Source organism: Glycine soja, chromosome 15 (genome assembly GCF_004193775.1).
Source record: "Glycine soja cultivar W05 chromosome 15, ASM419377v2, whole genome shotgun sequence".
In the NCBI taxonomy this organism is placed as follows: domain Eukaryota; kingdom Viridiplantae; phylum Streptophyta; class Magnoliopsida; order Fabales; family Fabaceae; genus Glycine; species Glycine soja.
Window position 1 is genome coordinate 44,509,425 of NC_041016.1, and position 24,194 is coordinate 44,533,618.

At 31.9% G+C, this 24,194-nt stretch overlaps 1 protein-coding gene and 1 pseudogene across 1 annotated transcript; both read left to right on the forward strand.

Annotated features, from left to right (window-relative positions):
- Window positions 1-305: 305 nt before the first annotated feature.
- LOC114386200 lies at window positions 306-3,585 on the forward strand (annotated as a pseudogene).
- Window positions 3,586-12,634: 9,049 nt separating this feature from the next.
- On the forward strand, window positions 12,635-16,437 carry LOC114387139 (probable leucine-rich repeat receptor-like protein kinase At1g35710). The gene is made up of 2 exons (XM_028347271.1): window positions 12,635-15,707; window positions 15,853-16,437. Exons 1-2 carry the CDS (start codon window positions 12,689-12,691, stop codon window positions 16,167-16,169), a joined length of 3,336 nt encoding a protein of 1,111 aa, XP_028203072.1. The 5' UTR covers window positions 12,635-12,688; the 3' UTR covers window positions 16,170-16,437.
- Window positions 16,438-24,194: the final 7,757 nt, after the last annotated feature.

A 24,194-nucleotide genomic window follows, 5' to 3' on the forward strand; every position in this document is an offset into this window, starting at 1 on the left:
TTTATTTGCACATATACAACATATCAATATAAAATATTCAAACTCACAAACCAATTAAAAAGTTTGTAACTCATATTAAGGTAAGTTGTATAATTGGTTTTAAACATATGAAAGGACATATCAAAATGAATCACTTGTTTCCTTCTTTTCAATTCAGCCTCTTTAGCTTGAATGTGAAAACATCCTTTGCTTTTACGTCCTTAAATTAAGAGGTACATAATTAAACCTTTGCTAAACAATAACAATGAGACAAATATTTTGGATATGTATTTCAACATTTTCATAATCCGGCCTACCTTCGCATTATGAAAGGGGATGTCAATAGTTGCCTGACGATCAAAAAGCTCAGGTGGAAGGGGCGAGAGCCTTTAGTTTGTAGAGGGAACACTTTCACTATTTTGCAAATTCAAAGAAATTCTTGTAAGTTAATTAATATAGAAGCCATTTTCTCTTGTTCCTTTTACATTTATGAAATCAAATATTTAGAACGACTTTCCTCCAAGAAAACATTCCTTCCAACATTGGCAATCTAACAAGCCATGTGCACTTGACACTTTATGACAACCACCTCAGTGGTGAAATTCCAAAAAGCATTGGCTCTTTAAGAAAGCTCCAAGTCTTCTGAGCAGGTGGAAACAAGAATCTCAAGGGTGAGATCCCATGGGAGATTGGAAGCTGCACTAACTTGGTCATGCTAGGCCTTGCAAAAACAAGCATTTCAGGAAGCCTTCCTTATTCAATCAAAATGCTAAAAAAATGTCAAGACCATAGCCATATACATAACTCTATTGGCAATTGCAGTGAGTTGCAGAACATGTAGTTGCATTAGAACTCTATCTCAGGCTCAATACCAAGCCAAATGGGAGAACTCAACAAGCTTAAGAGCCTACTTTTGTGGCAAAACAATATAGTTGGAACAATCCCATAAGAGCTTGGAAGCTGCATAGAGATCAAAGTCCTAGACTTATCAGAAAACCTTCTCACAAGTAGCATACCAAGGAGCTTTGGCAACCTTTCAAATATCCAGGAGCTTCAACTAAGTGTCAATAAGCTCTCAGGTATAATCCCTCTTGAGATTTCAAATTGCACTTCTTTGAATAAACTAGAACTTCACAACAATGCTTTCTCTGGTGAGATTCCTGATCTTTTTGGCAACTTGAAAGACTAACTCTTTTCTTTGCATGAAAGAATAAGTTAACAGGAAACATTCCAGATAGTTTGAGTGCCTAGAACTTGAGGCAATTGATATCTCTGTAACAACAACTTGATTGGTCCAATACCTAAACAACTATTTGGGTTGAGGAACCTCACCAAACTTATGCTTCTTTCCAATGATTTATCAGGCTTTATACCTCCTGATATAGGAAATTGCACAAGCCTTTATAGGTTGAGGTTGAATCACAATAGACTAGTAGGTAACATTGCACCAAAGATTGAAAACTTGAAGAGTTTGAACTTTATAGACATGAGCAACAATCATCTATATGGGGAGATTCCTCCAACACTATATGGATGCCAAAATGTTGAGTTTCTAGACCTTCATTCCAACAGTCTCACTGGTTTTGTTTCAAATTCTCTTCCCAAAAGCCTTTAGTTGATTGACTTGTCTGACAACAGACTAACTGGTGCATTGAGTCACACAATCGGTCATTGGTTGAGTTAACCAAACTCAATCTTGGAAACAATCAGCTGAGTGGAAGAATCCCATTAGAGATCTTGTCTTGCTCTAAGATATAACTTTTGGACCTGGGAAGTAATAGTTTCAATGGAGAAATTCCCAATGAAGTCGGTCTAATTCCTTCACTAGCAATCTCTCTCAACCTTAGCTGCAACCAGTTTTCCGGTAAAATTCCTTCCTAGCTCTCTAGTCTTACCAAACTAGGAGTTCTTGATCTCTCACATAACAAGCTCTCAGGGAATTTAGTTGCTCTTTCTGACCTTGAGAATCTTGTTTCCTTAAATGTTTGCTTCAATGGCCTCTCTGGTGAGTTGCCCAACACCCCATTTTCTCATAATCTCCCTCTTAGTGATCTTGCTAAAAATCAAGGTCTCTACATTGCTGGAGTTGTTATAACTCCTGATGACAAAGGTCATGCTAGATCAGCTATGAAGTTCATTATGTCCATTCTCTTAAGCACCAACGCAATACTAGTGCTTCTCACAATCTATGTCTTAATCAGAACTCACATGGCCAATAAGGTGCTCATGGAAAATGACACTTGGGAGATGAGTTTGTATTAGAAGCTTGATTTCTCCATTAATGAAATTGTTATGAATTTGACATCAGCCAATGTGATTGGCACTGGAAGCTTAAGAGTTGTGTACAAAGTCACAATTCCAAATGGTGAAACAATGGTTGTTAAGAAGATGTGGTCATCAAAAGAGTCTGGAGCATTCAATTCTGAGATTCGAACATTCGGGTCAATTAGGCACAAAAACATCATCAAGCTTCTTGGATGGGGATCAAACAAGAACCTAAAGCTGTTGTTTTATGACTACCTCCCTAATGAAAGGGAAAAGCTGAATGGGAGACAATATATGATGTTATATTAGGTGTGGCTCATGCACTTGCATATTTGCACCATGATTGTTTGCCTGCTATTATTCATGGAGATGTCAAAGCCATGAATGTGTTACTAGGTCCTGGATACCAACCTTACGTTGCTGACTTTGGCTTGGTAAGAACTGCAATTGAAAATGGTGACTATACAGATTCGAAACCACTTCAAAGACACTACCTTGCTAATTCATATGGATACATGGCTGGTGGTATTTTATTTTATTTTATTTTTATACTAAAATTAATTGAATGATTTTCTGTAGGGTAAAATATGTTTTAGGTCACTCAAGAATCAAGACTTGGTAAAAAATTGATTTTAGTCCCTATGTTTTTAGAAACAGTGGTTGGTTATCATATTTTTGAAATGTGGTGAATTTTGTCTTTGACCGTATATTTTGTTTTGATGTGATGAAGGATCAAATGTATCACATTTCAAAAAATATAAGGACCTAAACCACTATTTTAAATTGTAGGAACTAAAACCAAATTTCACTAAAACTTAAAACACATTTTATCCTTTTTTGTACTAATTTGAATAGTACTAATTTTTGTTGCTTTTGGTTTATGCACAGAGCATGCATCACTATAGCCTATAATTGAAAAGAGTAATGTGTACAGTTTTGGCATGGCTCTACTTGAGGTTCTCCCAGGAAGGCACCCATTAGACCCAACTCTACCAGGGGGTGCACACTTGGTTCAGTGGGTTAGGAACCACTTGTCTAGCAAAGGGGACCCTTCTGACATTCTTGACACAAAGCTTAGAGGGAGGGTTGATCCCACCATGCACGAAATGCTACAAACTCTAGCAGTGTCATTTCTGTGTGTAAGCAATAAAGTTGATGAGAGGCCAACAATGAAGGATGTTGTTACAATGCTAAATGAAATTAGACCCCTTGAGAAGGGCAGACCCTGATGTATTGAATGGAGGTTTAACAACACATAGTTCACCACCACCTCCTAAGAATGTGGTCTCACATGGATCTTCTGCATGTTCCTACAATTTCTTGGATAACTCAATCAATTGAACATGTATGAAGTTTGCATCTAATGGAGAAGCTATGCTTCACTCCAATTGTACATAGTCTAATGCAATGCCAATCAGAAGATCACACACACACCCACACACACACACATATATGTAGAGAATACACTCGCTAGAGACTTCTAAAGCTCTTCAATGTGTGACCTAGAGTTCATTCAGTCAAGAACTACTTGGATGATACACACCACTGAGCACTGATAGTAAGTAAAACTATGGGTTTTTATGATCTAATCAACATATAGTGGGTGATAAAATGGAACTAATTTAAGGCAAAGTTTTTTACATAATTTGGCACTAAAGGAAATAGGATTGGTAAAATATCAAGCGAATGTAATGGATTTAGTTTGAAATTAACACCTAAAGCATATACTAATTAATTCACATAACAACATACAATTTAAAACTCTATGAAAAAGGATATACTAAGAACCTGACAGAAAACTGGAGATGCACAACACTCCACCAAATTCAATAATCCAATAAATCGATAATTAACTAGGTAAAAGATCACAAATGAATGTTTTAAGTTAGTATTTCTATAATGTATCTAATTACATTTTCCCAATAAGATATAACTTAGTCAGCAAAAGATGAAATATCAACTAGAACTGAGCATCAAACAACATAATTAAGATTGGTGGCAAAGAATAAATAAGAACATCATAGAGATGCAAAACGCAGAAAAAAAAAGTTTCCATAATTTGTGACTTGATCTTAGACAATTCAAGGTAAGAATTGCCCTAGTTAAAGGTCTTGGTTTCAAAATAAAGCTCTGTACATTATCATTTATAAACATAAACAGCCTGCAACTTTGAGCTTGGTGCGAACAGATTTAAAGCAAGTGCTACTGAAAAAGATAAACCTTACTAAGTAGTTTCTCCTTCAGTTGTTGGAGCACATTCAATAATGTAAAATAGTTCAGACACAAGCACTACATTTTCAGGATGCTTCTTTTTAGTAAATTTCATCTGCAATTATCAACAAGAACTTCTTTTGGATGACTTTCTCACACTGAAAATCATGTATGAAACTCAAATTAAACTAATTGACAACTACAAAAGAACCTGTTGACATAATAGAACAAGCTCCAACTAGCTGAATAATCCAGCTCAAAGCCAACTTCACGTTTTGCACACCTACTATTGAAGTAGCATGAAATACTTCAAAATACGAATTGGGTGTACATTGAACAACCCATTCAAATGGTGTATTCAGCCCCCACCATTTTCATAACCCATTGAACCCTATAAAGCAATAAACTTACAGGCAACAAAGAGAGCCTAAAAACAAACCTCAAAAGTCTTGGGGTTACACAGTGGTACATGACAGTGTTACACACCGGGACAAGATGTTGTTCCACGCACGGGGCGATTGTGGGAAGATGTACGATAGCCAGTTAGTGATGAAAGATGTTCATTGAGTTAGGGGAAAAAGGTACCTTGTTAATATCTATGCTAGGGCAGGAGTTGAGGCACGTGCACACACGAGGGTTAATGACGCCGAATTCCACGATGGTGTTAGAAGAAAATGTCGTCGATTTGTCATTTCTATGACGGTCATAATATGACTTGTCGTTGTATTATTCATTTGAAGACGAGTTTCGTCTCACCGTCATGGTTTACACATTATAATTACAAAAATGACACCGCCTATTTTGTAAGACAGTTTTCAACAACCGATGTCAAATATGCAACGTAAAAACATGTTTTTCTATTGGTGTAGGGACCAATTTTTTTATTAACCTTTTTTTCAAACAATCCATACTAATAGTTATATCAACATATTATTAGTAAACTTTTATTATTCCCTTCATCCCAAAAGGACTAGGCTTTTAGCTTTTGAAAAAAAATTCTACACTAGCTGATGTTCTTACTGTTCTTATCACAAATAGACCAAACACCTGTCTTTTTGTTGAAGGGTCTTCTATTGTGCTGAAAGGTCTTCTACTGTGTCGAAGGGTCCACTCTGGTAGTTCCTTGATGAAGTGTCTAGTGTATGTGAGCATCTGAAATAGAAGGGGGGGGGGTACTTACAAAAAGCACCCTGATGCTCAAGTCAGGGTTCGCCTCAGAGTTGTTGATGATATATGGTTAATATTTTGAAAATGAATCAATCCTCCTACTTGAGGGATTCACCCCTTTTTATACTGACCTTACTGGGCTAGGGGTTTATAGACATGCAAGTCCTAATTACCAGTTGAGCAATATGTCTCTTAATCATGCTTAGGCACTTCTAATCAAGTAAATACCTTTAAGTGGGTTTATTGGTAATAATTATGATCGGAGGATATTCGTCATTTGTATATGTCAAAGGACGAGATGTGTGGTACAAAATATGTGGTTACGTGGTTGAGGGGGTACTCGATTTTGTGATGCCAAATGTCCCCTTGGCCTAACTGAGTACATTATCTCGTATACTTACTTTTTAAGGAAATATTCAAACATTTATTTCAAGTTTGTCTTGTAATAAATAATGTTTCTTGGAAGACTTGATAATATATTTACTAAAATTTAGAGAAAAAACAAGGATCTTTTAATAAAATTAAGTGTCCTCTTATAAATGTTAATTATCTTGAAATATTTGCTTTCATGGCATGTGTGAAAAAATCATAAATATCAGTCATTTTGAAACAAAAGAAATATTTATTTATTTATGTATTTTAATTACAAGAGGTGTATGGAATGCCTTATCTTTCCTAGTTACTATCATAGGAAGTCTACTGATTTAGTTGCGTAAATACAAGTCTTGACCGGTTGACCCGGTGTCTTGCATCCATTTTGACAATTGCGTTTGCAACACGCACCCAGTCCACCGATTTAGTAGCTTCAATAAGTCTTGACCCGCTGTCTTGCATACGTTTCTAAAACAGTGTAAGCAAGCAAAATTTTCTAATACTGCAATTATTACCAAATTTTTATAGTAGGAATTAAACTCATATATTAACATAATTTAAAATCAATAAAAATATTTGAATAATTATAATACATGGCATTAATTTTAAGGGAAAAATAAAAAATTATTTGAATAAAAAATAGTTTAAAAATATTTTGAAAAAAAATTTATTATAATTTTATTTATTCTAATATTTTCTTTTAAAAAATAATTTTATTAACTGCAACTAAAATTATTCAAATACTTTATACAATTAAAAATATCTATTGATACTTATTAAAAAAAAAGAAATAAAAGATTTATTTTTTGAGCTTCAAACAAAATTATCTAAAATTATTCTTTAAAGTATAAACTCAAATACAAAACTATCACTAAATTATAAGTTCAAATAAAAATATATTCCAAAACATAAGTATAATCTTAATTAATTTTTAAATTAGAATTAGAATTTTATCTCACTAATATGCATAGTAAAATCTGCATTATTTTTGTTTATAAATTACTAGCATGAATATTTAGTTTTTATTGGAGATCAGCAAAACATCACATAAGATATTATAGCTATTTTTTTGTTTTTTTAATTTCCCACCTATTGTTTTTGGTTCGTTAATTCCTACGATCCGACTCAAATTTAGTTATTTTCCAATTCCCAGTGCCAACTCTTCACTTTTAGTTTTAATTTTTTTAATTTTATTTTTCTTTATCACAAATTCAACTCCCACCCGATGACACGTTCTTCATTTTTTTTTAATTTATTTTTTCAATGAAATATTCAAATATTGATTTTAATTTTGTCCTCAAATAAATAATGTTTCTTGAAAAACTAGATAATACTTTATTAAAATTAAGAAAAAAACAAGGATATTTTAATAAAATTAACTGTCATCTTATAAATATTAATTATCTTGATCTGTGTGAAAAAATTATAAATATCAGTCATTTTGAAAAGAAAAAAAATTATTTTTAATTACAAGAGGTGTATGGAATGCCTCATCCGTTTATTTTTAATTATAAATACTAGCATACGAAGTCTACCGATTTAGTTGCGTCAATGCAAGTCTAGATCGGTTGATCCTGTGTCTTGCATCCATTTTGATTTTTGCGTTTGCAACACCCACCCAGTCCACCAATTTAGTAAGCGTCAATACAAGTCTTGACCCGTGTCTTGCATGTTTGCAAAACAGTGTAAGCAAGCAAAATTTTCCAATACTGCAATTATTGTTTCGGTCAATGTCAAGCTTTCACATCCTGATTTTAATAATTGTTTAATTTTGATTAAATTATAAGTTTTACTTAACAACCAAATTTTTATAGTAGGAATTAAACTCATATATTAAAATAATTTTAAAATCAATAAAATATTTGAATAACTATAGTATATGTCATTAATTTTAAAGGAAAAATAAAAAATTATTTGAATAAAAATAAATAATATAGTTTAAAAATGTTTTAAAGAACACTTTTATTATAATTTTATTTATTCTAATATTTTCTTTAAAAAAATAATTTTAATAATTACAACTAAAATTATTCAAATATTTTATATAATTAAAAATATCTATAGACAGTTATTAAAAAATGAAAAAATAAAATATTTATTTTGTGAGCTCCAAACAAAATTATTTAAAATTATTCTTTAAAGTAGAAACTCAAATAAAAAATTATCACTAAAATATAAGTTTAAATAAAAATATATTCCAAAACATAAGTACAATCCTAATTAATTTTTTAATTTGAATTAGAATTTTATGTAGTATTGGGGCTTAGGGTGGTTACCGTCGATTGTTTTGAAAACCGAGGCCTTTTAATATAAAAGGCTTGCTAGCTAGCTTGAAATCTAATTAAGTTTATGAATTTCTAGAGTAAGTGCAACACTATTACGAGTAGTCCAACTTTCTCATATATATGATGTGATTTTTCAATGAATTTCTAGAGTAAGTCCAGCACTATTAGGAGGGTTAATGACCCGAATTCCACGACGGTATTAAAAGAAAATGTCGTCAATTTGTACGACGGTTATAATATGACTTGTGGTTGTATTATTTATTTAAAGATGGGTTTTGTACTATCGTTATGGTTTACACATATTATAATTACAAAAGTGTCACTGTCTATTTTTGTAAGACAGGTTTCAACAACCGATGTAGAATATGTGTGGTAAAAACATGTTTTTCTAGTAGTGTAGGGACAAATTTTGCTATTAACCTCTTTTTTTAAATTCTTGTAGCTACTTTTTTCAAACAATTCATACTAACAGTTATATCAACATATTATTAGTAAACTTTTATTATTCCCTTCATCCCAAAAGGATTAGGCTTTTAGCCTTTGAAAAAAAATTCTAAATTAACTAATGTTCTTATCACAAATAGATTAGACACATGTCATTTTGTTGAAGGGTCTTCTATTATGCTGAAAGGTCTTCTATTGTGTCGAATGGTCCATTCTGGTAGTTCCTTGACGAAGTCTCTAGTGTATATGTGCATTCGAAATAGAGGGGGGGGGGGGGTGGATACTTACAAAAAGCACTCTATGCTCAAGTCAGGGTTCGTCTCAGAGCTATTGATAATATATGGTTAATATTTTGAAAATGAATCAATCCTCCTACCTAAGGGATTCATCCCTTTTTATACTGACCTTACTGGGTCTGGGGTTTATGGGCATGCACGTCCTAATTACTAGTTGAGTGATATGTCTCTTAATCATGCTTAGGCACTTGTAATCAAGTAATTACCTTTAAGTGAGTTTATTGGTAATAATTATGATAAGAGAGTATTCGTCATTTGTATATGTCAGAGGACGAAATGTGTTGTACAAAATATGTGGTTACGTTGAGGGGGTATTCAATTTTGTGGTTTTAAGTATCCCCTCAGCCTAACCGAGTACTTTATCCCGTATACTTACTTTTTAATGAAATATTCAAATATTTATTTCGATTTTGTCATGTAATAAATGATGTTTCTTGGAAGACTTGATAATACATTTACTAAAATTAAGAAAAAAATAAGGATATTTTAATAAAATTAAGTGTCTTCTTATAAATGTTAATTATCTTAAAATATTTTCTTTCATGGCATGTGTAAAAAAATCATAAATATCAGTCATTTTGAAACAAAAGAAATATTTATTTATTTATGTATTTTAATTATAAGAGGTGTATGGAATGCCTCGTCTTTCCTGGTTACTATCATACGAAGTGTACTGACTTAGTTGCGTAAATACAAGTCTTGACCGGTTGACCCGGTGTCTTGCATCCATTTTGACCGGTTGACCCGGTGTCTTGACCCGGTGTCTTGCAAGCAAAAATATATTCCAAAACATAATTATTTTTGTTTAAATTAGAATTAGAATTAGAATTTTATGTCAGTAAATAATTTTAGTTATTTTTGTTTATAAATCTGCATTATTTTATCTCAGTAATTTGCATAATAAAATCTGCATTAATTTTTGTATCTTTTGTTGGTATGTATCTTTTGTTCATGTTATTCATATTTTGATTCTCCATTATTTTATCTACTATTATTTTATCTCTAGCTCTTGGCTTTAATTCCAAATCTATTTCTTTGTTGGTATGTATCTTTTGTTCATGTTATTCATATTTTCTTATGTACTTGTTTGATTCTTATATTTTGATTCTCCATGTATTTGATTTTGTGAATTGGTTAATTTTATTTTCACCAAAAATTATATATCATTAAGCATAAAAAAGTATTTAATTTAAAAAATCTTACATGTTGATCTTTGAACTGAAATTAGTACATGTATTGTGCTAAACTTTGTTCTCCTTATAATATATTATAGTATTTTTTGTTCATCACTTTAGAGTATAAGATAGTGTTTACAATAACTTTTTTTTTGTGCTTTAGTCTAAAAGTGATGGACAAAGAGTGGACTAAACTTCCACCGTTTAGTCAAAGAGTATATAGATGGTGTTGATTCTTTTCTAGATTATTTTGCCTACATGAAAGGAAGGCCTCAAGGAGATGAACTTTTATGTCCTTGTGCCACTTGTAGAAATCGTTTATGGGCAAAGAGATATGTGGTTTATGATCACCTAATATTTAAAATTCTTTCTAAAAGGCTATGATGTTTGGGTAAACCATGGAGATCTCCATGGCTAGAGAAAATACCATTACGTATGGAAATGAACGATATCATGGAAGATCAAGAGGACTCACATGATGACATTGGTGGCTTATTATATGACACATTTAGAAATATAACAGAAGTAGAAGGAGTGAGTGAGGGGCCTAATGAGGATGCTAGAACATTTTTCAATTTGATTAACGAGGTAAAATAAGAATTATACCCAGGATGCAAAAACTTTTCTACCTTATCATTTGTAATTCGCTTGTACTTGTTGAAGTGTCTTCATGGGTGGAGCAATTCTTTATTTACTTCTCTCTTGGAATTACTGAAAGAAGCCATGCAGGATTTGAACATTCCAAAATCTTTTAACAAAACAAAATCCATGATTAAGGATTTGGGCCTTGATTATAAAAAGATTCACGCATGTCTGAATGACTGCATGTTATACTAGAAAGAGCATAAGAATGATGATATTTGCCATGTTTGTAAAACTTCTCGACGAAAGGAATTTGCCCCAGTAAATGGTGAGTTTGAGCAACTGAAGCATGATTATAAAGTTCCTGCAAAGATTTTGTGATACTTTCCTTTGATCCCTAGACTTTAAAGGTTATCCATGTGTTCAAGTACAGCTGATCAAATGATTTGGCATGAAGACGAACACACAAAGGATGGGAAACTAAGACATCCTACTTATGGCCAAGCATGGAAGGACTTTGATAGGATTCATTTTAATTTTTCTTCTGAGTCTTGTAACATAAGACTTGGCTTATCAAGTGATGGATTTAATCCATTTAGAACTATGAGCATATCACATAGTACATGGCCTATCATGATGGTCGTATATAACTATCCACCTTGGTTGTGCATGAAACCTGAATATACGATGTTGTCATTATTGATTCCTGGACCATGATTTCCTGGAAATGACATCAATGTGTATCTTCAGATTGAGGAGCTTAAGGTGTTATGTGATTCAAAGTAGAGACATATGATACGTAAAAAAATAAAATGTATGCAGCTCTTTTATGGATTATTATTGACTACCATGGGTATGCTATGTTGTCAGATTGGAGCACCAACGGAAAGTTGGCATGTGCATGTTGCTGGTACAACACTAATTCAATCTATCTGAACAATAGTCACAAAGTGTGTTATATGGATTATGTTGAGAAATGACCTCAATAACTAACTGAGGAGGTGAATTAAGTTTTAAATTTTTTTTATCTTCTTTTAAATGATATAAGATAGGTTCAGAAGAAAAAATAACAATTAAATTAATTAATTTCTTTTAAAACGGATAAAACAAAATTAGTTACAATAAAATAAATGAAATAAGGGAAAAGAAAATATAAGTGTAATTTTTCTTATTACATGAATGAAAAAAATATAGTTAAGAAAAAAAATCTTTTAAAGGTGACTAACTAGATTTTTCAATAAAAATTAGTCATTCACAACCCATACAAATAACATGATAAAAATATAAAACTAAAATAAATAATTACTTATTTGATCTTATAGTTACAATTTTTTCTATTTTTTAGTTTGTATACTTAAAAATATCTCTTTTTAATTTTTGTGTATATCAGTTTTAATCTCCTAAGAATCAAACAAATATTTAAACCTAATAAAAAGTTTTAATTTTTTATTAAAAATATAATTATTATGAATTATTTTTTATGGAAATTAAAAGCTTTTAAAAAAGAAAAACAATAATTCACTTAGCGTGTAAAATATTTTTATTAATTTTATGTAATCATCCAATTAGATACTATTATTGTTATTTATAAAAATTTTATTTCATATAAATAATTATTTATGATTAAATAACAATGTAACTGTTAAACTATTTTGTAAAAAAAAAATGCTATGAAACTCTTACAAAATTAGCTACCGTTAGTTTCTTTTATAACTTAAAAAGGATAAAGGTTAACAAATATTAATAATTTTTATTTTAAACCTTTTAAAACACGGGATCACATTGTTTCTTGACTTTGGTTCTTGTATCATTGACATTTTGCCTATAAGTATTTGCACCATCCCATGAATTACATGCAAGCAATTCTCCTCCAGTTGATAGGATTAGACAATAGGTGATTGAAATTTTCCGCATGGTGTTCATATTTCCAACGCTTCTGTCCATGAAGCTCCAACCATTTTGGCTGCTTCTTGTAACGTGTTTTTGTGCATTTGCAATGGCCTCTCCTCCTTCTTATGATGCCTTTGCTTCTTCTGAGATTGCCACAGAAGCAAATGCTTTGCTGAAATGGAAAGCCAGCCTTGACAACCAAAGTCAAGCTTCTCTCTCTTCATGGACCGGCAATAATCCTTGCAATTGGCTTGGAATTTCATGTCATGACTCCAATTCTGTTTCCAACATAAACCTTACAAATGTTGGATTAAGAGGTACGTTTCAAAGTCTTAACTTCTCATTACTTCCAAACATCCTCTTTCTGAATATGAGCCACAACTTTTTGTCTGGAAGTATTCCTCCTCAAATTGATGCCTTGTCCAATCTCAACACTCTTGACTTGTCCACTAATAATCTCTCTGGTAGCATTCCCAGTAGCATTGGTAATCTGTCCAAACTTTCATATCTTAATCTTCGTACAAATGATCTCTCTGGGACTATTCCTTCTGAAATAACACAGTTGATTGACCTTCATGCATTGTTGCTGGGTGAAAATAATATCAGTGGATCCCTTCCTCAAGAAATAGGTAGATTGAGGAATCTGAGAATACTTGATACTCATTTGTCCAATCTCACAGGGACAATCCCAATCTCTATAGAAAAGTTAAACAATTTGTCTTATCTAGATTTAGGATTCAACAACCTTTCTGGCAACATTCCTCGGGGGATTTGGCATATGGACCTAAAGTTTTTGTCATTTGCAGATAATAATTTCAATGGTTCCATACCCGAAGAAATTGGGATGTTGGAAAATGTAATACATCTTGATATGAGGCAATGCAATTTCAACGGGTCCATTCCTCGTGAAATTGGGAAGTTGGTTAACCTCAAGATTCTATATCTTGGAGGTAATGATTTTTCTGGTTCCATTCCTCGTGAAATTGGTTTTTTGAAACAACTTGGTGAACTTGGTTTGTCTAATAACTTTCTCTCTGGTAAAATTCCCTCTACAATTGGAAACTTGAGCAGTTTAAATTATCTTTACCTTTATGGAAACAGCTTATCTGGTTCTATCCCGGATGAAGTGGGAAATCTCCATTCACTTTCCACAATCCAACTGTTGGCCAACAACCTCTCTGGATCAATCCCGGCTTCCATAGGTAACTTGATCAATTTGAACTCTATTCGCCTTGATGGAAATAAACTCTCTGGATCCATTCCTTCCACTATTGGAAATTTAACAAACCTCAAGGAATTAACTTTATTTGATAATCAACTTAGTGGCAAGATTCCAACAGAATTCAACAGGCTCACTGCTCTGAAAAATTTGCAGCTAGCTGCTAATAATTTTGTTGGCCATTTACCTCGCAACGTTTGCATTGGTGGAAAGTTGGTAAATTTTACCGCTAGTAATAACAACTTCACAGGCCCAATTCCAAAGAGTTTGAAAAATTGCTCCAGCCTTGTGAGAGTCAGGCTTCAACAAAACCAACTAACGGGTGATATAACAGATGCTTTTGGTGTACTTCCAAACTTGGACTTCATCGAATTGAGTGACAATAATTTTTATGGTCACCTTTCACCTAATTGGGGAAAGTTTGGTAGCCTCACAAGCCTCAAGATCTCCAACAATAATTTATCAGGTGTAATACCACCAGAACTAGGTGGGGCAACCAAATTAGAACAGCTTCACCTGTTCTCAAACCATCTTACAGGAAACATTCCACAAGATTTATGTAACTTGACCTTGTTTGATCTTTCACTCAACAACAATAATCTTACAGGAAATGTTCCCAAAGAAATAGCATCAATGCAGAAACTTCGAACTTTGAAGCTTGGATCAAATAATTTGTCTGGCTTAATCCCAAAACAACTTGGAAATTTGCTCTATTTATTGGACATGAGTCTGAGCCAAAATAAATTTCAGGGAAATATTCCTTCAGAGCTTGGCAAACTGAAATTTCTTACAAGTCTTGATCTTAGTGGAAATTCTTTGAGAGGAACAATACCTTCAACGTTTGGAGAATTAAAAAGTTTAGAAACATTGAATCTCTCTCACAATAATCTTTCAGGTGATCTCTCTAGCTTTGATGATATGATAAGCTTGACATCTATTGATATATCATACAACCAGTTTGAGGGCCCACTTCCTAAAACTGTAGCCTTCAACAATGCTAAAATTGAAGCATTGAGAAATAATAAAGGCTTGTGTGGAAATGTCACTGGCTTGGAGCGTTGCCCAACATCAAGTGGGAAATCTCATAATCATATGAGAAAGAAAGTCATAACAGTAATTTTACCCCTTACTTTGGGCATTCTAATAATGGCATTATTTGTTTTTGGAGTCTCGTATTATTTATGCCAAGCTTCAACGAAAAAAGAAGAGCAGGCTACAAATTTACAAACTCCAAACATATTTGCAATATGGAGTTTTGATGGCAAAATGATATTCGAGAATATTATTGAAGCCACAGAAAACTTTGACAGCAAGCATCTCATTGGGGTTGGAGGGCAAGGATGTGTTTACAAGGCAGTGTTGCCTACAGGTCTAGTTGTTGCTGTGAAGAAACTCCATTCGGTTCCAAATGGAGAAATGCTCAATCAGAAAGCTTTCACAAGTGAGATCCAAGCTTTGACAGAAATTCGACACCGTAACATTGTAAAGTTATATGGGTTTTGTTCGCATTCACAGTTCTCATTTTTGGTGTGTGAATTCCTGGAGAAGGGCAGTGTAGAGAAGATTTTGAAGGATGATGATCAAGCAGTTGCATTTGATTGGAATAAAAGGGTGAATGTTGTCAAATGTGTAGCAAATGCTTTATTCTATATGCACCATGACTGCTCGCCTCCAATTGTTCATCGTGATATATCAAGCAAGAATGTTCTTTTGGATTCAGAATATGTAGCTCATGTCTCAGACTTCGGAACAGCCAAGTTTCTTAATCCTAATTCATCCAATTGGACCTCATTTGTAGGAACCTTTGGATATGCTGCTCCAGGTAATTAATTTCCTTTCTTTATACTGATCGAAGATATCATGATTTCTTAGTTTGCCTTTGTTAGTCAGAATATCTACATTTTGTCTTTGTTAGTCACTAGAATCCTATTTTGCATATGATTGCACTTTCTTTTATTTTCTTACAGAGCTTGCATACACAATGGAAGTTAATGAGAAATGTGATGTGTATAGTTTTGGGGTCCTAGCGTGGGAAATACTTTTAGGAAAGCACCCTGGTGATGTTATATCATCTTTATTGCTATCATCTTCGTCGAATGGTGTGACCTCAACACTTGATAATATGGCATTGATGGAGAACTTGGACGAACGTCTCCCTCATCCAACAAAGCCTATTGTTAAGGAGGTGGCATCAATTGCAAAGATAGCAATTGCCTGCCTGACTGAAAGTCCACGATCTCGCCCTACCATGGAGCACGTTGCCAATGAGCTTGTAATGTCATGAAGCTCATCTTCAATGGATTAGCTCTACATTGCCACTTATATATAGCTGAAAGATTGAACTTACAAAGCATGTTTGAGTTCTATGTTTTTTGATGTAATGTCTAAGTTCTACTTGTTCTATTCTATTGTGTTGTATTGTTTATTTTGCAAGTCAGTTTATTTTAAACTTATGATGTATCAATTGGGGATTTATTTGGATTTTGAACTTATGATATATTAGTATATTACCACTTTGAGATCAATAAGATTTTGTTTTGTTTTTCCATTCACGGGATCCTTGTAACTTAATAATTTAAGGAACTTTTGTTGTTACTTACGAAACTACATAATTTTAACCTTCGTATTTGCTTGTGATAGTGAAGTTTCTTTGTTTCATACTTTAATTTCCATAGATTTTGGTTCCATCCTTTTTTTGCAACATTTTATGGATTTGAATTTTTATAGTCTTAGTTGCCAAAACATCTCTAATAATGGGTCCTACACGTAAGGGTGTTTAAAAAATTGATTTGAATTGAATATGACTTTAACCCAACTTAAATCAAATTATTTTTTATAAAATTAATTTGATTGATCAAATTGTTTCTATAAAATCAATTCGGTTTAAAAATAATTTAAAAATTAATTTGAAACTGGGTTCATTTTTTAAAACTAGTTTAAAATTAATTAAAAACAAGTTTAGTTCACAACCAATTTCTTTTATATCAGTTGGAGTTTGAATCACTTTCTAAATTAGGTTGATCAATTTTTTTAAAATTAATTCGAGTTTGAATCACTTTTGAGTTTACCTTTTTTTTTTTTATTAAACTAGTTTTTTTTTTTTACACACCCCTACTTACATGTGTTAGCAGACTTCGGTGGATCTCTTACTATTTTTGAAAGTTGGTTCTAGGTACGTGTCTTTTTCCAATCATAGATTCAAACAAGTGGATCATAATTCATACGGTCAAGAACAGAGTCGCAACAGAACAACAGAAGAAAAAAAACCCTTAAAAGCAGGGAGTTTCACCGGTATTCGCAATTAAATTTTGGATTCGAAAGTTGATTAAACTTAGAGAAGACATTATCCATCATGAATTTACCTCTAATTAAATATATAAAATTAAAATAAGTTTAAAAATATTAGGTTTACCCCTTTTAAAATTCATAAAAACAATAAAATTTAAATGAGTGAATATTTTTTTTATCATTGGAATTGAAGACAATATTAAAGGAATTTATAATAACTTACATATTCTTACTCAATCAATTGAATTATACTTTCTTAATTAAATGAGTGAATATATTTATTTAGAATGAAAACTAAATTATGAAAAATAAAATAAAAGAAGGTTGTAGATTTTTTAATTAACCCACTTTTATTATTTTTTATGAAATAGAAGCCAGCAAACATGAACTGAAATGTAGTTATCCCAGCTAGGTTGACACTAGAGCAAAACAGAATCATATGCAACAGTTTCCTCCTGAAATATTAATAAAAGATGAAAAATGAAATCTAAAGATAACAAGTGCGGGAACCAAACCAATATCATATGTTTAACCACCGGTTATACAAATGTGGACATGTATTTTAAACAACACATTTTCTATTCTAAACAAATAGTGTAAATGATTATTTAATCATGGTCTAAAGGTTTAGATTATGTTTTTTCTTCTTAGATGAATAAAATAAGGAACAAAAATGAATATACGATTTATAACAAATATGTATACATGCACAAAATACTAAATATAAATAATCAAAATATAATAAAGTACTTCATATATATTGATGTCAATACGCGTGTGCATAAAACACTTTGACATTTCTAAAACATTAAAGTATATATTAAAAATTTGATACCAACTAATTTCTAAGAGATAAAGTCATCTCTGATCAAAAGTATAAATCCAAAAATAAAATCAAGTTTTTGTGTATGAAGATCTAACTTTCATATCATGAACATAAATTTCTTGGTCTCCAACCTACAAATATATTTAATAATTTAGTAATTGTTATGTATATACATATAAATCAAATCAAATAATATTTTTAGAAGTTTAATGGGTAATTATACCTTTACAAAATTAGGAACATTAGTTGATGCAGAGGATCACATTGCCGCATTACTATTTTCATTAGCTACAACATTTCTTATCATGTCATCCAAAGCTTCATCATCCAAATTTGAGTTGTTTTGCTTCATGAAGCATATTAGAAGTGCTTCCAATCCTTCAAACCTCCTAGCCCAATTATTCCACTCATTTGCAGGCTCCTTCTTAAGAGCAACAATTTCTTCTTTTCTTTTCAAATGTGATGGTGTGACAATTCTTCCAAAGCAACGCACTCTACCAAAATTTTCTTTTCCAAGCAACAATTTAAATGCTTGTTCAGCAGAAGTAGTTGAATCTTGAAGCTTTTTCTAATTAATAAAAAAAGATCAATGTCAGATATAATCAACACTAAGCATATACTTTATGAGTAAAGACGAACTTGCAATAGCAACTTGTGTTTCTTCATCCACTTCTTTTCCTTTTGGTCGGGCTTTGCGAGTTTCAATAAACATTTTTGCTCAAGTGACTTCCTCTCCTTCGTTCTTCTTTTGATGCTACATTGATTCAACAAAGATATGTTTGAAGATGTACATTGTGTAGAACATCCAACATGAATATTATAAATTACTAGTTTACTATGAAAAACAAAAGCATTTCAGATGCATGTGCATATATCCAATATCAAGTCAGATACAATTTTACCACTGGGTCCAATCGACTCTCCATCATCATCTAAGACCACTTCTTCACGATCATGAACATTTCTTGAATGTATTTTCATCCATTGCATCGGTCCCCGTGTTCTTTTCTTACTTGTCCCTATTTTGACATAAATATATAAGACTGATTAAAACTCAATTAAATTACCATTTATTTCACCATCTTCCTCTTGGAATGCATTTCCTTTGTGTTCCATGGATTTTGCATCCTCTAGGTGTTCATTTTCTTCTTGTTCCATGTTAGTTTCTGTTAGATTTCATCTTAAAACCAAATGGATTTAAGTGAAGTTGCCCAACAGATATATAAGTTGCACCCCAAGGATTGAGGTAGCCGATGTGGGACTTGGATATTTCTCAATAGTTTCATCTCTTGGTTCTTCTTCTTCAAAATCTCCCTGGTTGTCAATATACTCTTCAATTAACATTGGTGGACACATCACTATTAGAAAATATGCTTTCTACACCGGTTATTTATGACTTTCAACATCGGTTTTTGAACCGATGTTGAAAGTACCGATGTTGATAGTATTATCGTTAACATCAATTTTTTAAAAATCGATGTTAACGTAAAATTATCAACATCGGTTATAGAAATAACTGATGTTGCTAATATGAATTACATCCAAAAAATGTATATTAATGTTGAAAGTTAACATCGGTTTTTACAAAAAATCGATGTTAACGAATGTGTTAATGTTGACAGTTAACATCGGTTTTCTATAAAAAAACTGATGTTAACGAATTTGTTAATGTTGACAGTTAACATCGGCTTTCTGTAAAAAAAAAACTGATGTTAACGAATGTGTTACTATTGACAGTTAACATCGGTTTTCTGTAAAAATCGATGTTAACGAATGTGTTACTATTGACAGTTAACATCGGTTTTTTGAAAAAATCGATAGTTAACATCGGTTTTCTGTAAAAAAATCGATGTTGTTTTCAGGAATTTTTTTAAATAATATCTCTGTTTTTACAAAAAAACCAAAATTTAACCTGTAAATTTAAAATCAGACCACACAGCACACAACATATATCATTTGCATTTTGCTTTCAAATAGGTTTTAGCAAAAAACTAACTATCAACAAAGGTTATTCAATGTTAAAATGAACGAACAATTGTAAAAAATGTAATGCAAAGTATGTAAACTAATTAAGTAACCTAAAGCTACGTAGTTGCCTAACATCCTATGTTTGATTTCTAACTTTTAGATAATATTGTGCCCACTGGATGCAAAGCGCCTTGAATCTCTCTGCTTCCAATGGTCTAACTTCATTAAAATACTGCATGATCAAATAAAAAACTAAATTAATAATGTAATAACAATCATAAGAAAACCAATTTTGTTTGAAATAAACAATTACCGTCTCCCAATTATTCCTAAAAGATCCTAAGATTATCGTGGACATCCAGTGCACCACGTAGTAGCCACATTCAGTGATTCCTTTTTGTCTATTACACTAAATACATAATGAAATTTGGATATTAATTAAACATTAACTACAATTAGTGTACACACACATAAAATATATATAAGTAGAAGTTTTATTTAAATCACGTACCTTAACAACAATCCACCTAGCAGCAGCCTTAGATTTAGGTTGTGGAGTATCATCAAGTCCTTTCAAAGCACTAGTGTTGAATATGAGGAACATTAAAATATTAATGTTGTTGAGTTATGCCAATGAAAATGTATTGAAAACAATACTGACCTGTTTATTATTCTCTTAAGGTAGTTGTCTGGCATGTTATGTAAAGAACAAAACCAGACAACTAGGTTTTCCTTAGGCAGAATGACGACCATTTGCCAATGTCCACTGCAGTAGAGACGAATATGGGTTATTATAGTAGTATAGATTATTTAAATTCAGTTGTTGTGTTTGACTTACCCATTCAGGTAGGCTCCAAGGTAAACATCTCGTTTTGAACTCTGTATTCAACTCTTGATGTAACTTTCAGATTCAAATTGTGATTGTCCAGATCTCTGAATAGACTGTGGCTCGAGGAATCCATACACATCAGAATTCCCCGCTCGCACACTTGTCTCAGTCAGATGGCTGTGTTGTTAAGCCAAAGTTAATTATGTATGAATTTAAAACAATTACTTTGCTTAGATGGCAATGTACGATGTTTGTTAAACCGCTCCATCTTGTGAAGTTTATAATGGTGGACTTGGTAGTATAAAAAATAATAAAAAATGACTAGAGTATAAATTAAACATTGATCCAAAGTTCAAGATAAGACACTTTTTATTAAACATATAAGAAATTTCCATCACAATCATAACAATGTTTTATTTACTCTTTTTATTAAATTATTTATTGTTGAATCAATTTACGGAGATCTAGATTTTTTAAGTGATAATGCTCACATAAAATTCACCTCATAATTAAAAAAATAATATATTAAAAAGAGTGTGTAAAGTGTGAATTACGAACATTTTTTTAGAACTTATGCTTCTTAACAATTAATTTTTTTATCAATAAATGCAATTAAAGAGAACAATAGCTGTTGTCAAGGCATTGTGTCAGAATTTGAAGAACACCGTAGACTTTCCAACATAAAAATGGATGCCTTGGCGTAAAAAAAGAAAACAATGCAACAACTTTTATTTTTTTAGTGTAAGCCAACAAATATTGTTACTGAAGGTATATCGATCTAGTCATTTTACCTTGAAGGGGAAAATAAGTTAGTTTCTTAATTCACAACCTTTTTTTTTATACTCTAATCCTTTTCGTAAAATCCTGAGAAGAAGAATACCACGAAGGAATATGAATTAACAATGTTAAATTAAATATCATAGCTAATAAAAAATAATGTTTAACCCATCCTAAGTTCAAGATAAGACATGATCCAAAGTCCAAACGCACCTTATATAAATATGCTCACTGTATTAATTCATTGGCAGTGGTGACAGGTGTAGGCTGCAGAGGAAACGCGTATTGGTCACATTGAGATGTTTGTTAGATGAACACGTGTAGTTGATGAGGCTGCAAGTGCAACACAGTTGGTTTCACAAGTCAGAAACTTCATTTATTGCATTCAATTTGATTTCAGGGTTACATAACAGAGGACCTTTTATTATGTCATTCTTGTAATTGAAAATTATCTTACCTTTTGTCGTGTTGGGTTTATGATCCAAGGTAGTGTCTGGATTCATGTTAAGTTGGAGGGTAAAGGTGTGTTTCGAGTTTGATGGCTTCGGGCATTAGAGAAATTTGGAGGGGTGTATTTTGTGTAGAGGATAATTTGACATGGTGGGGTGCAATTGGCTGAGTATAATATGTCGAGCCATTTGTAGTGAACGTGAGAAAATAGGAACGTTGATATTGTTAGTGGCGAAAGAGTTGATTTGGTAGGGTGGATTGTTCACACGGGGATTTTCATAGAATATGTCTTTGTCTTTTGTGTTTTGTGTTTAGTTGGCATTTTTATCAAATATTAAGAAGTGCATTACAGGAAAAATCATAAGACAGCAAGCGCGATTATTCAATTCGTAGGAGGAATTTCAAGTTATTGAAATTTTTGGTTTTATTGATTAGGAATTTGAAGTTATTGAATATTCAATTCGTAGGAGGAATCTCAAGGAGGGGTACCACAATTCAGCCATTTTTTGCAGTATCAATCATGTTACAAGTACAAGATGAGATCAAATGTACCAAGGATTAAAGTTAAAATTGATTGTAAGAAATGAAATTTTGGCTGAATTTTAAGGCTCATAGATAGAGTATTGAAGTCCCCTTATCCAAGTCGAAGCTTAAATCTACATTGGAATGAGATTGTTGTTACATAATTGTAACACATTCCACAAGTTATCAGAGCATTCACATAGATAGATATATTTATTATTCCAATTTTTATTGTAATGCCCTAAGAACTAAACATGTAATTTTGTGCAAATGTATTCCAACCCATACATAGAATAAAACCTAGTGCGAGATAGAGTTACCTTTGCACTTGAGCTGTTTAAGTTTCAAGGCCTTCTTCTTTAAGTGAATTTTTGGTGAAGGTCTAGGGGTATCTTTGGTATCCAAACCAATGTCAGATTTTGCAAGTACCTTCAACAACTGCCATTTGAACATCTTCCATGGTTACCAAACCATTATGTAAGGCGTCCTTTTGGTCCTGAAAAGTGAAAACGTGAAGGGTTAGGGTTAGGGTGGGTCAAGATTTGAAGAGAAAACAAGGAAAGAGAAAGAGAGAGAGAGTACTCGACGCCATTTTTTGAAGAGCTTGCATTTGCGTTTTCCAGAAATCAAATGTTGTGAAGGGTCTCCGTGAAGCTATCTCTTCTTCTCTGCTATTAGAGCGGTTCCTTTGTAAGGGCTTAAGGGAAGCGGGGTCAGAAATCTCGTCTTAACTCTCACGTTGCCTATGAAGACAAAACCCCTTTTCTTTCTCGTGAAATAGTGAGAAGAAGAGCCCCCAATATTTCACACGAGTACCAAGGCCTTTTCCGTGTGAACTCCACGACGTGCAATATTGCTCCAAAAGAAAAAGGAAATATACACCTGCAAGTGCAACTACATTCTTCTTTTCTTTTCTTTTCTTTTCTTTTTTGAGGTTACATTCTTCTTATTATTTCATTTAGATGTTGAAAAAATCACTAGCATTTTAACATGCGGAATATATAGGATAAATAAAATATTTGTTTTCTATAACACTAAAATTTATTATAAACTAATAGCAATTAAAACCAAAAAAAGTCTTCATAATATGCCATGGTTTGATCGATCCAATGTAGAATATGGTTTCTGGAATTCTAACAAGTAGAATGGCTAAAACTAATAGCAATTAAAACCAAAAAAGTAAAAAAATTATGGGGGCATGCACTTTGTAGACAGTTAGTAATTAATAAGTATTGTGAAAATTTGTATGATAAAATAATAACTCATATATATAGTTAAAGTTAATAAAAATGAAAATACTGTGTCAAGAAAATGAAAATATTTTTATTTTTGTTCTGAAAAATTTGTTTAAAAATAATGAAAATATCATTTTTTTTAAAATCCTACAAATATATGAGATAACTATAATTATTTAAATTAAACCACTGTAACATATATTTTCAATAAATCAAATTAATATATACAAATATTTTAATTTACTTAAACTCTATTATTAAAAATAGTTTTTTTATATTTTCAAATTAACTAATATCAAATAATTTATATAAATGTGTGTTATATTTAAATGATAATCATGAAATAATAAAATTAAAATTACAAAATTCATTTTAAAAATTTAGTTTAATTTTTAAATGCTTGCCTTTTGAATT

What these genes read in the sequence shown, in the direction of transcription:
- LOC114387139 (XM_028347271.1), top strand. Translation starts at nt 12,689, where the DNA reads ATGGTGTTCATATTTCCAACGCTTCTGTCCATGAAGCTCCAACCATTT. An exon ending in CTTTGGATATGCTGCTCCAG is followed by an intron (nt 15,708 to 15,852) that starts GTAATTAATTTC and finishes ATTTTCTTACAG; the next exon opens with AGCTTGCATACACAATGGAA.